The 12,356-nt window shown below is 36.8% G+C and overlaps 3 protein-coding genes, 1 long non-coding RNA gene and 1 gene segment (V, D, J or C); 4 read left to right on the top strand and 1 right to left on the bottom strand.

Moving 5' to 3' along the window:
- Nucleotides 1-12,356, top strand: part of LOC100709195 (uncharacterized) — a 1,346,887-nt gene that overhangs the window by 478,841 nt on the left and 855,690 nt on the right. The gene's annotated exons all lie outside the window — the stretch shown is intronic.
- LOC112846698 (uncharacterized) overlaps nt 1-12,356 on the bottom strand; it is a 961,229-nt gene that overhangs the window by 312,087 nt on the left and 636,786 nt on the right. The gene's annotated exons all lie outside the window — the stretch shown is intronic.
- The window catches only part of LOC102076453 (Ig heavy chain Mem5), a 900,359-nt gene that overhangs the window by 279,455 nt on the left and 608,548 nt on the right, over nt 1-12,356 (top strand). The window lies entirely within an intron of this gene.
- Nucleotides 1-12,356, top strand: part of LOC106096470 (immunoglobulin mu heavy chain) — a 1,110,954-nt gene that overhangs the window by 271,440 nt on the left and 827,158 nt on the right. The window lies entirely within an intron of this gene.
- On the top strand, nt 5,156-5,913 carry LOC106096725 (Ig heavy chain V region 914-like). The segment is given in 2 exon segments: nt 5,156-5,254; nt 5,348-5,913. Coding segments are annotated over 2 exon segments (360 nt in total).

Below are 12,356 nucleotides of genomic sequence, written 5' to 3' on the forward strand. Positions count from 1 at the left end.
TATTCATTATTCATTTAAGTAGGTCATAGTTGAAGCTACTAAACATTCACACATAGAGCACACACACACAGAATTGGGAGAATAGGTCAGAGGTGTACGTGACAAGCAGAGGTGACAGAAAGCTGCCGTTAGTGGGATAAGAAGTTGGTAATCCAAAGCCAGGAGAACATAGTGTGCGAAGAAGTGGGCAGCAAGGACACGAGATGGGGAGGCAGGAGATACAGTTGTGGTCAAAAGTTTACATACACTTGTAAAGAATATAATATAATGGCTGAGTGTCCCGTTATTTCTAAAACTCTTATTTTTCTCTGATAGAGAAAAATAAGGGAGAGGGTCTGCGCATCAGCAGGCCCACTAGTTAGGATTTCAGATCACTCCGAAGAAGCAGCACCCCACTGCAGCCTTTTATTGTGTGACACACAGCTTCACAAACACCCATTGTAAAACCCCCGTATGGTCACTAAAGGTTAAAACACTGAGTGTGTGTGGATGGGGGTATGTTTGTGTGAATTCCTCTTGAGGGTGTGCCTACATTTACAGTGGCACATAGTGACAATAACAGATTCTGTTCTGTTATTGTCACTGTTTGAGCAGAAGTGTCTCTACTGATACTGAACTTGTTCTTTAAAGCATCATTTTTGTCAGTGCTCCCATCAGACCACATGCAGTTAATCCAGTCCAGTTGTTTTTCTTCTGTCAAGTATCTTCTTTTCGAAAATGGCAAGATCAGCAGAGTTGTGGTTCATCGTGTAAATTTCAGCTTAAAAAGTTGGAAGGACAAAGTGCTCCACTTTACTTTCCTATGCTTCTGAGACTTTGGGATGAACTCAACGTTAATTTTATGGAATATTTATTAGCTATTCATGTTAAATCTTTATTTTCATTTTCTCACGAATACAAACATCTTAAAAATAAGAAAGACTGAACAACAGTTTAAGTCTCAATCCTTTATCTAGGTACATCAATATAGACAGTCCTACCCATTCTACCAACTAGTACCTTTAGCATTGCTGCTATTCTTCAAGTCCAAAAGTGCAAATTGTTTTTCGTTTTTGTCATTTCAAGACAATAACTTTGGTTTTCAGAGGAGGAAGTAAAACTGAACTTTGGGTGCTGCTTATACACCATCAACTAAACTCTGTGCCTGTTTTTAGCTGTTCTGGAAAAGATCCTTACTTCACTGGAGCCATTCAACACATAGCAGAAGAATCAGTAGATGTGTTAGAACTGAAATAAATATTTATTTTATTATTTGTTAAGACAGTTTCTCATAATTCAGTTCTTTGTCTATATTAAAAAAAACATCATAAATTCAGTGGCAGTAAAAATATTATTTAAAATGCTCTGTATCATACTGTATTCAGTTTATATGGAAATAAATACAAATTTGATTTGACACATTTGTAAAATTAATTTAAAACAAAACAGGACTTCAGGTTTATTAAGCTGACACCTGCTGTCAGTCAGAGGCTGAACACTGACAGACCTGCACAAATACTCAGCAACAGTCAGGCAGAGATGTTTGAACCTGTAAATAATTCATTATTAAATCTTCAAAGAAAAAAATAAAACTAAACAAACAAACAAAAAACACTTTACTATGCAGTCTGGTCAAAAAGATCAAATAACATTATATTTAAATGCAATTTATTTAAAAATATGCAAATGAAAAAGTTACTTAAAAGGGAGTGGTGCTTCTGTGTTTCAGTGAGAGGACCAATGAGCTCACATCATTTCAGCTTCAACATCAATCATGTTCACTCTGATACTGCTGCTGGCTGCTGGATCCTGTGAGGAGCATTTAGTGGATTCACTCTAATAAACACTGAAGAGTCAGATAAATGATGGTAATAATGTTGATTTCTGTTTCCACAGGTGTGTACAGTATTGATCTCATCCAACCAGACTCAAGGATCGTGCAGCCTGGACAGTCTTTGACCATCACCTGTCACGTCTCTGGTTATTCTGTAACTGGCTATGCAACAGGTTGGGTCAGACAGCGTGAAGGAAACTGGAATGGATTAACCTTATTTGGGCTAGTGGGAGCACTGCTAACAATGATGCTTTAAAAAACAAGTTCAGCATCAGCAGAGACACTTCTGCACAAACAGTGACAATAACAGGACAGAATCTGCAGCCTGAGGACACAGCTGTTTATTACTGTGCACGCCGTTAACACACAGTGATATAAACCACTGAAAAACCTGTACAAATATTCAGCAGAGACACACAACTACACACAATAAATGTGAAAAGGAATGACTACAGTATGAATTTAGAGAAGTCAAATGGAAACATAATAAAATAGAAATACAACAGTAACTGTGTATTATTAAAGATTTTCCCACACGTTCCAAATATCTGCTAGCAATCATTTATTAGCCACTCAAGTCACCCCCCACACTGAGGGGCCAAGGGATGGAGGCCATGTACTGTAAGGTCTTGGACGAGAACAGCCTCAGCCAGAACACTTAAGATTGGTTGTGGATGAGTTTTTCAGCATGACATTGACTCATAGTGCTGAGGTAACAAAGGAATAGCTTAAGAAGCATACAAAGGTCATGCAATGGCCAGGTCAGTTTCCAGAGCTATAGGAAATTTGTGGAGGGGGTTTAAAATTCAAGTTCCTCAGCAGCAACCAAGAAACCTAAAGGATTTAGAGAGGTTCTGCAAAGATGAGTGGAACAAAATCCCTCCTGGTAATGAGTGAAAACCTGCTTATCAACTACAAGAAATGTCTTACTGCTCTGCTTGCAAACAAGGGTTTCATCACAAACCTCTAACTTAAGTTTTGCTTGAGGATCAAACACTTATTTCACTCAGTGACATGTAAATCAGTTTAGAACTTTTACGTAATGTGTTTTTTTTCTAAATTTTTCCATTAAAATGAAACTACCAGAAAAAAACTGATTGATTTCTTTGCAAGTGAGCAAACTTGCAAAGAAATGAACAAATTCAGTAGGGAACTATTCAACAAACTGAACTGAATTACTGAATTTTTCCCTACTGAACAAATTCAGTAGGGAATCTAATATCTAGTTCCCCCATTTTATTTTAGGACACTGTACATTTTCCTCTACAGCCAAAGAATTTTGTTATGGATCTCATTTTAAAACAGAAGAAGAAGAGCTATGCAAAGTTTTCCTCCCTTATGGAGGAGCTGATATTTATTAAATCTTCCTTATTGAGAAACCTTCTCATTCAGTTTGAAAAAAGAAAAAAGAAAACAAACAAAAACAATCAAGTAAGAGTAATCAGGAATTTTCTGGTGGATTTTTCAAAACCACATTTCGTTACAACAATTTATCTTAAGTCATTTCTTGGTCTATACTCATAATAAAATAATATATTTAGTGGCAATGCAAAACAATACTGTGTTTTCAGTTTTCATGAAAATAAACTACATTTGATTTTTTGAAATTGCTTTAAAATTAAAAAACAAAAAGGGTTATTATGCCAATCATCTACATGGTCACACTACAATAAACCCAGCCTATGTCATTAAAATAAAAACTCTTTGCCATACAGTCTTGTCAAAAAGAAAATATAATATTATATGTAAACATAAGTTATTTAAAAATATGCAAATGAAAAAGTGGTCAAAAAGGGATTGGTGATTCTGTTTCACTGAGAGGACCAATGAGCTCACACCATTTCAGCTTCAGCATCAATCATGTTCACTCTGATACTGCTGCTGGCTGCTGGATCATGTGAGGAACTTTTGCTGGATTTAATCTAATTGACACATTAGAAACACTGAATATTCATATAAATGATGGTGATAATGTTGATTTCTGTTTCCACAGGTGTGTACAGTATTGATCTCATCCAACCAGATTCAAGGGTTTTGCAGCCTGGACAGTCTTTGACCATCACCTGTCAGGTCTCTGGTTATTCTTTGACTGATAGCAGCTATGCAACATGTTGGGTCAGACAGAGGAAAGGACAGCAAATGGACTGGATTAACTGCATGTGGTATGATGGGAGCACTGGCAACAATGATGCTTTAAAGAACAAGTTCAGCATGAGCAGAGACACTTCTGCTCAAACAGTGACAACAACAGGACAGAGTCTGCAGCTGTTTATTACTGTGCACGTTACGACACAGTAATGCAAACCACTGACAGCCCTGCTTAAATACTCAACAGGCAGAAACACACGACAATACAACCCTTTCAACTAATGTCCTGTACAAAGATTAGCAGTCCTGTACATCCCTGGAGCTCGAGGTCAAAGGTCAAGACAGCAAGAGAATATCATGTCCTTTGTCTACACATAGATCTGCATGTATTTGTGCATGTATTTAATTATCAATTATTTTAAAATTTATGAATTAAATATTTACCTCATTTTATTGTTGCATTTATATCCAATTAAAATTATACTGTAAAACAAACAAAACAGGCTTTAGGTTGTGTGAACAGTGGCGATACAGTCAGATCCCGGTGCTTCTTAAAAAAGCTCCTCCAGTGGAGACCTGTAACATAATAGAAGTTAGAGATTGTCATTAAAACTGTTAGTCTGAACAACAGTTGATGCTATTACTATTGGTGATATCTGAAAAAGATTATTGAGTTTATTTATTTATTTTTTCGGTAGCTGAAAAAACAAAAAACAGTTTTTAAAAGTTACCGACTTGACAGATGTTGATGGCCAGTCTCTGGTGGAACCAAAAGGCCTGAAGACTAAAACAGACTGAAGTGCACAGCTCTGAGATTCTCATTCGTCAGCTGGCTCAGACAGGTTGTCAGAAAGTGAGTAGAGGTGATTGTCTGGTTTGACAGTTACAGCTGTAGCAGCAAATATTACTCTCAGTCAGTCCAAAGCAGATTCAAATCACCAGTGTGAATTTATTTTTATTTATTATAATTACTTTGTGCTTCGGAGCCACTGGAGGATATTTTTAGTTAATACACTTGTTAGTAGAAACAATGTCTGATCTATTTAAGGGAACTCTGACTTAAAAGCATTCAAATGTTATCTCATGTACCTTTTTAATTTTTTAATTTTTATGCTGTTTTCTTGTAGGTGACAGAACTGATGACGTTATTGAGCTCAGTGTGATTTTAACAATTAAAAGTGTTGACTATATTAATTTCTGCTCCGTCTATTCAGTGAGGAGGAGTCAATGCAAACTCAGATGTCTTTTACTTCTACTTATCTCACAGTAGCGAGAATGACACATCAGTAGAGTCACAGTTTGATATGATGGACTACAAGACAGGACTGCTGTTTTTAACTCTCTGCTGGGCAGGTGAAGATTTTCACTTGTAATTAGTTGTTTTGCCTTGAAAAATAACAACTTGTGTTGTAACTATGTTATTTTTCTTTTTCATTCATCTGACAGGTGTTGATGGTCAGACTCTGACTGAGTCTGAACCAGTGGTTAAAAGGCCTGGAGAATCCCACACACTGACCTGTACAGCCTCTGGATTCACATTCAGTAGCTACTGGATGGTCTGGGTCAGACAGGCACCTGGAAAAGCACTGGAGTGGGTTGCAAGCCATTATGACAGTGCTAACATCCGCTACTCTCAGTCAGTCCAAGGACGATTCACCATCTCCAGAGACAACAGCAAACAGCAGGTGTATCTGCAGATGAACAGTCTGAAGACTGAAGATTCTGCTGTTTATTATTGTGCTCGTCACTCACAGTGACTGAAATTGTTTGAGCAGCTGTACAAAATCCTGCAGTCATTATTCTACCTAATTTATTTTGCATGGCAATTGTAGTATAATGAGGATTTTACTAATGCTACCAAGAAGTTCATATTGCAGATGTGTGGGAACCTTCTTTATAGTACTTTCAGCCATGGTCTCCTCCAGTTGCATCATGTAAATGATCTCATTATCAGAGGTACCCACAGTTCAGACAGTGTGGTGATTAGATGGTGGTGAGTTAATAAGCAGTTGTTCATATGTGTGGAGATCATTTCAGGCCTCATCAGACATTCCAGCTGTTCAAAGGTAAACAGAAACACATTTCAATATTCAGATTTCAATAATATTATTATTATTCAATATTATTACATTTTCAGTAATCTATGTACAGTACAGTATACAGTATAGTACAGTTCTCTGCAAAGGTCTTGAGATGCTTCTCATTACTTCATGTTTTGAGCCACATGTTCTTCCATTTCCTTCTTAACTTTATTGATTTTCAAAATGCATTTGCTTATAGGAGTTAAGGAGTTTATGAAAAAAAAAAAGAAAACAGAAATCATTTTAAACCAGAGAATATTATGAATACAAAAAAGAGAAAATTCACACATTTCCAATCTGCATTCAGTCAGTAGATTTCATTATTACATTTTTTTAATTGCAGATGTACAGTCCCTTTATTCAAATGGACATAATGCATTTCCTCATAACTGTGATGTATAAGAGGACAGAAGAGCTCACACTGGTTCAATTCAACTTCATCATCAACCATGTTCTCTGTAGCTCTGACACTGCTGCTGGCTTTGTCATCATGTGAGACGCTTTGGCCAATTCATGCTACTGAATACAACAGAAATCCTAAATAATTAAATAAATCATTTAGATTGGATCAGACAAGGTGAAGAAAAACCACTGGAATGGATTTTCTACATATGGTATAATGGGGCCACTTACCAAAATGATGCTTTAAAGAACAAGTTCAGGATCAGCAGAGACACTTCTGCTCAAACACTGACAATAACAGGACAGAATCTGCAGCCTGAGGACACAGCTGTTTATTACTGTATATGTTACCACACAGTTATACAAACCACTGACAGACCTGTGCAAATACTCAGCAACCAGCAACACACAACCATACACATGCTGTAATTGTGAATCTGTAATGAGAGCATGAGATACAGAGCTTGTTGAATATTCTATTTTTCAGCCAATATCACAACTCTATTTTTTTAACTTAATTTTAATCATATGTGGTTTAAGACAGGGATGCTGCTTTTAACTTGTTTTCATCTTCATATAGTTTCCAACTTAAAGCAAATTCTTTTTCTTTTCTTTTATAAATTGAAAAGTGCTTACAGTCAGACTCTGATTCAGACCCGTAAAAGGCCTTGAGAACTGGCTCCTGAAAAAATATCGAAATATGATGCTGCTATTCTACCGCCAATCACAGCCAACGGATACACATTCAGTAAATCTTGGATGGAAGAACTGAAGTGGTTTGCTGCTGTCACATGTGACAGTGATTACACCCATTATCAGCTCTTACCAGGTTAAGCCAAAGGTTGAACCCAGGGTGCGGACTTACGAACACGAGTTTGAAGCAAATGCAGTCTTTATATACAGTAGAAGTGTATTTAAACAGACAGAAATGACACAGACTTCTCTGGGAAAATCTGAAACGGGGAGACCGGGAAGGGGGGCTGGCAAGCAGGATGACAGTGGCGCCGAACAGCTGAGGCAGTGAAAGGTCTGAGAACAGGCACTGAAGATCACACACAGATAGGTTAACAGGAGGCTTGGAATAAAGATGGTAAATAATGGATTGAGGAGACAAGTGTTACCACAGAGGTAGTAGTACAATGTGGCGGAATTTGCCTCTTAAGAAACGCTGACGTGATGAAGGCAATCCCGAACAGTTGGGAGAGGTCCTCATCTGAGGCAGCTCCACCCTGGTAACGTCTGCTTATGGAACAAAACACAAAAGGACAAAACAATAACACATAACCCAGCCTGCTCATACTCTAACAGAGCTGACTCTTGCTCACAAAAATAACGCAAGTCAGAGTTGTAAAACTGTTTGAATTCTAAAATCACTGTTTAGGGTGAAAACTAATGTTTCCATTTTTCCGGAACACTGGAGGGCAGTCAGCGTGAAGTCTCACCCTTTAGATAACAGCTGGATGAGCAGACTGCGAATTTAGCTGTGATGGCAAAAAAAGTTAGGTACAGTTAAGTACATCTTCAAGTTTTTTCTCCAATGTCTCTTGCGGGACTCAGTGTTTCTGTTGCCTGTCATTTTGGGGCAATAAATTTTGTTTCCAGCAGACAAACAGAAACTTTGCTTTGGGTGATTTTTCACTGTCAATTAAAGATTAAGTTTAGGGTTTTTTTTTCTTTTTTTTGTTAATACACTTGCTAGTACAAATAATGTCCAATTTTAAGTAACTTTCAAGTGTTATATCATGTACCTTTTTTATTATTTGATTTCTGTGCTGTTTAAAACTAGGAGGTAATGCAAAACTCAGATGTCTTTCACTTCTATGCATTTGACTGTAGAGACAGAATGTGACAAAATGTGACTACTGATCAAAATGTGATCAGTAGTCACATTTTGGTATGATGGACTGTAGAATTGTTGTTTTTCACTCCCTGCTGGGCAGATGAAGGTTTTCACCAGTATTTAGTGGTTTTTGTTGTGCCCTTAAACAGCGGAAATATTGAGGAAAGATGAATGAAGACACTGAAACGCAGCTCTCGCCTTCACTTGTCTGTACAGATTGACTGCCCTTCATTGAACAACTCACAACCATCCAAGTCCAAACTCTTGCCACTCATTTCCTTTTAGATTCCCACTGCATTTTCTCTACAGCAACACAGTCAAAACAACAATGAAGTTATTTTGTTAGATATAAAGAACCGAAGTTCGTACTCAGAAAGGAATTACATTTCTAATCTACTATATTTTGTCTTAAAAAAATACAACTTACTTTATAACTGTGTTATTTCCCTTTTCTTTGTTTTTTTTTTCTTTCTCTTAATTTATCTGATATGTGTTGATGATCAGACTCTGACTGAGTCTGAACCAGTGGTTAAAAGGCCTGAAGAATCCCACAGACTGATTTGTACAGCCTCTGGATTCATATTTAGTGACTACTGGATGATTTGTGTCAGACAGGTTCCTGAGTTGTAATAATAAGAGATATGATAGTGCTATCATCTATTAGTCTCAGTCAGCTCGAGGCCGGTTTACCATCTCCAGAGACAACAGCAGACAGCAGGTGTGTCTGCAGATGAACAACTGGAAAATTCTGCTGTTCATTATTGTGCTCAAGCGCCGCAGTGCCTGAAGCTGCTTGAGCAGCTTTGCATGATTCTAATTACAGTTTATGTATTTAACATCTTAATTTTAATGTAATGAGGATATTACTAAAACTAATGTTATTGTTACTAATACTATTAAGGTGTCTCTTTTGGACTTGTCTGAGAAGTTTTTGGAAGCTTTTTTTTTAGTTCTTTCAGCTATGCTCTTCATTCTTGTCTCCTTCAATGCCATCAAGAAGATGATTTCATTATGAACGGTACCCACACTTCATAAAACATGGTGATTAGTTAATAATAAACTTTTCATATCTGTGCAGATTTCAGGCCTCATTAGACATTCCAGCTATTTAAATGGATTTTCCAGGTCCAGCTGTAACAACTTTTCCACCCAAATGAAAAGAAACAAAACTACAACACAGTCATCAAACTTATCATTGCATAGTAATCTTGAAAGAAGGGGTTCATTTTATTATCTGCCTTCTTTTGCTGTCCCTCGTATTTCAATATTCTAAGCAAAAACTAGTTATTTTGGCCAAGATATTCTTATAATCAAAATATGTTATTTTACAATCCTAATCAGCACAAATGGTTAATATGACCAGTGTATTCATTTGTGTGAACAGGGTGGCCTGGAGTCAAACTATCCCAGAGTGAAGCACCTCTAAGAAGCATAATAACACAGAACTCACACTTTCATTATACTGTTAGTCTGAAGAACAACTGATACTTTTTACTATTTTTCATAATTTCCTTAGGGAGTAGTACTAAATTAAATTAAATTAAATCAAGTATTCTGAATACAATTTTGTTTATTTGTGATCATGATACAATATTATTCATTATTATTATTAGCAGTAGTAGTACTTGTACTTTGGATTTTATTTGAGAGCCACAGTGACTGGAGCTAATTTAACAGTTACACAAATCCAATCAAAATCAATGCTGATTATGTGGGTTTTATTGAAACTGATAATATTTAATCTTAGAAAGATGAGGCAAAAAGAAAAAGAAAGCAAAAAAAACACCCAACTTTTGTACAGTAAATTGAATTGCCTAATGCATTGTCCAAGTATCAGGAAAACAACAACAACAACAAAACAAACAAACAAAAATAAAAACCCCACTAGAGGGCAGTCGATGTCAAGTTGCTCCCTTTAGAGAACAGTGAGTGTAGCTGTAGTTCACTATGTTAAATTTGTAGAGTAGCAGTCAGAAGACTGTGAAAGCCGATGTTTATTAAACCACAATGACTGTGATATTTTTAAAGATGCAATAGACAATATTAGATCGGAGTGTAGAATGAAATATGTAATAAGCTGTTTCTTTTTCTTTTTAATAGAAAAAAATCTTTATCACATCAAAACAAAAATGATTTAAAAACAAATATGAACCATAATAGATACATTTGTTCTAACAGAAGGTGGAACAGCATTTCCCTCACTGTCAAATCTACTCCCTGCACTGAATCTTTTAAAACAAGGCTCACAAAACTTTTTTTTTTCTGAATTGCTCACCGTCTCTTTTGTGGCTTTATTGCCACTATATGTTTAGCACCTACTAACATGTATTTTACTTTCCATTCCCTTATGTTTTTATCCATTTTATATTTAGCAGAGCACGTTGGTTAACACGAGTTGTTTTATGTGCTTTATAAATAGACTTGAGTTGAGAACTTGAAAGAATCACTTCCAGCTGTTGGATCTTCTCAAAGCAGTTTTGTCAGAACTAACGATGTCCTCAGTAGTTGGAACCATTGAAAACTACTGGTTCACACTGAGGTTTTTGTAACTTCACAATAAAATAGTTCATTTTAAGTTAGAACCACTTGTTAATGACTTACTAGTTTTTTCCTGGTTTTAAGGAGGAGTCAATGCAAATGTTTCATTGTCTTCTACATTTATTTGTCTGACTGCTTAGAATATGACAGCATAGTGGGCAGGAACAGTTATACAAGATGGACTACTGGACAGCACTGCTACTGTTAACTGTCTGCTGGGCAGGTGAAACTTTTTGCCAAAGCTCTTATGTTTTTTTAATTTATGATAATACTTTTTTGTCATGATTTTTTTAGTTCTGTTGACAGGTGTTGATGGTCAGACTCTGACACAATCTGAACCAGCAGTTAAAAGACCAGGAGAATCCCACAGACTGACCTGTACAGCTTCTGGATATACCTTTGGAAGATACAGCCTGGTCTGGGTCAGACAGGCTCCTGGAAAAGGACTGGAGTGGATTGCTTACATATACTATGGTGATGGCAGCACTTCCTATTCTCAGTCAGTTCAAGGCCGGTTTACCATCTCCAAGGACAACAGCAAACAACAGCTGTATCTGCAGATGAATAGTCTGAAGACTGAAGATTCTGCTGTTTATTATTGTGCTCAAAATCCACAGTGACTGAAGTTGTTTAAGCAGCTGTACACAATCCTACAGTCCTCATTATGATACATGTATCTTGCATCATAATTGTAGTGTAATGAAAATATTATCCATACTAATACAATTAAACCTAATCCCGAGAGAGGGGATGGGCACATCAAGGCCTGAAGATGAACTTATCTCCAATCTGTGTCGATATATTATCTGATAATAAGGGAGCCAAATCCTTGGAAGTTATAATGTAGCAGGAGGCTATAGTCCAACACGGGAAAGAAGAGCAGAGAAAAAGACAAAATGTATAAATCCAGTTTGTGAGTCCACAGTGTTTGTCAGTGGTTGATCCTCTCGTGTTTCTTGGTTTAATCTAAGAGATGGATCTTAGGAAGTTATTGTCTGCCCATCGAGGGAAATTAGAGGAAGAATAACTTATTTCTTTAGTCAGCAATCCACAGTCATGTCACTCTCTGTCCCTCTCAACACTCATATTGTTGAATATGTAAGGATCTGACGTTTTCAAATGTCTGACTCGCTTCAGTTAAACTGCAATACAGATCAGAAACTAATGTAAACGGGGCTTCACCAAAGAGGTCAGGGCAAACTCTGGATTGGACTGGGAAGATTAATCAGGGTTCAAACTTTGTGAGTGATGTGAGTTTTCTGCAGAGCTTTGACTTAACATGTGTCAACCAGTACTTTTTACCTTCAGGTCAAACACTGGAAGAAGAACTTGCTGCTATTCCTCTGTACAAACCTCCAGACCACCGCCATATTCTAGATTCATTTTTAAACAGCTGCTGCTGATTACTAATGTTATTATCATCAAATATTACTCTCAGTAGCAGTCACTCACTTCAGCAGCTCCACCTCCAGAGTTGACAACAGATAGCAGCTGTTTTTGCAGGTGCAGTGGAGAAATGTGAGATTAACATTTAACAGTTTCAGTCCTGCAAAATCCAAAAAGCAAATTAGTAATCAAAAAAATCTTTCTTCAA

Source organism: Oreochromis niloticus, linkage group LG4, assembly GCF_001858045.2.
Source record: "Oreochromis niloticus isolate F11D_XX linkage group LG4, O_niloticus_UMD_NMBU, whole genome shotgun sequence".
NCBI lineage: Eukaryota > Metazoa > Chordata > Actinopteri > Cichliformes > Cichlidae > Oreochromis > Oreochromis niloticus.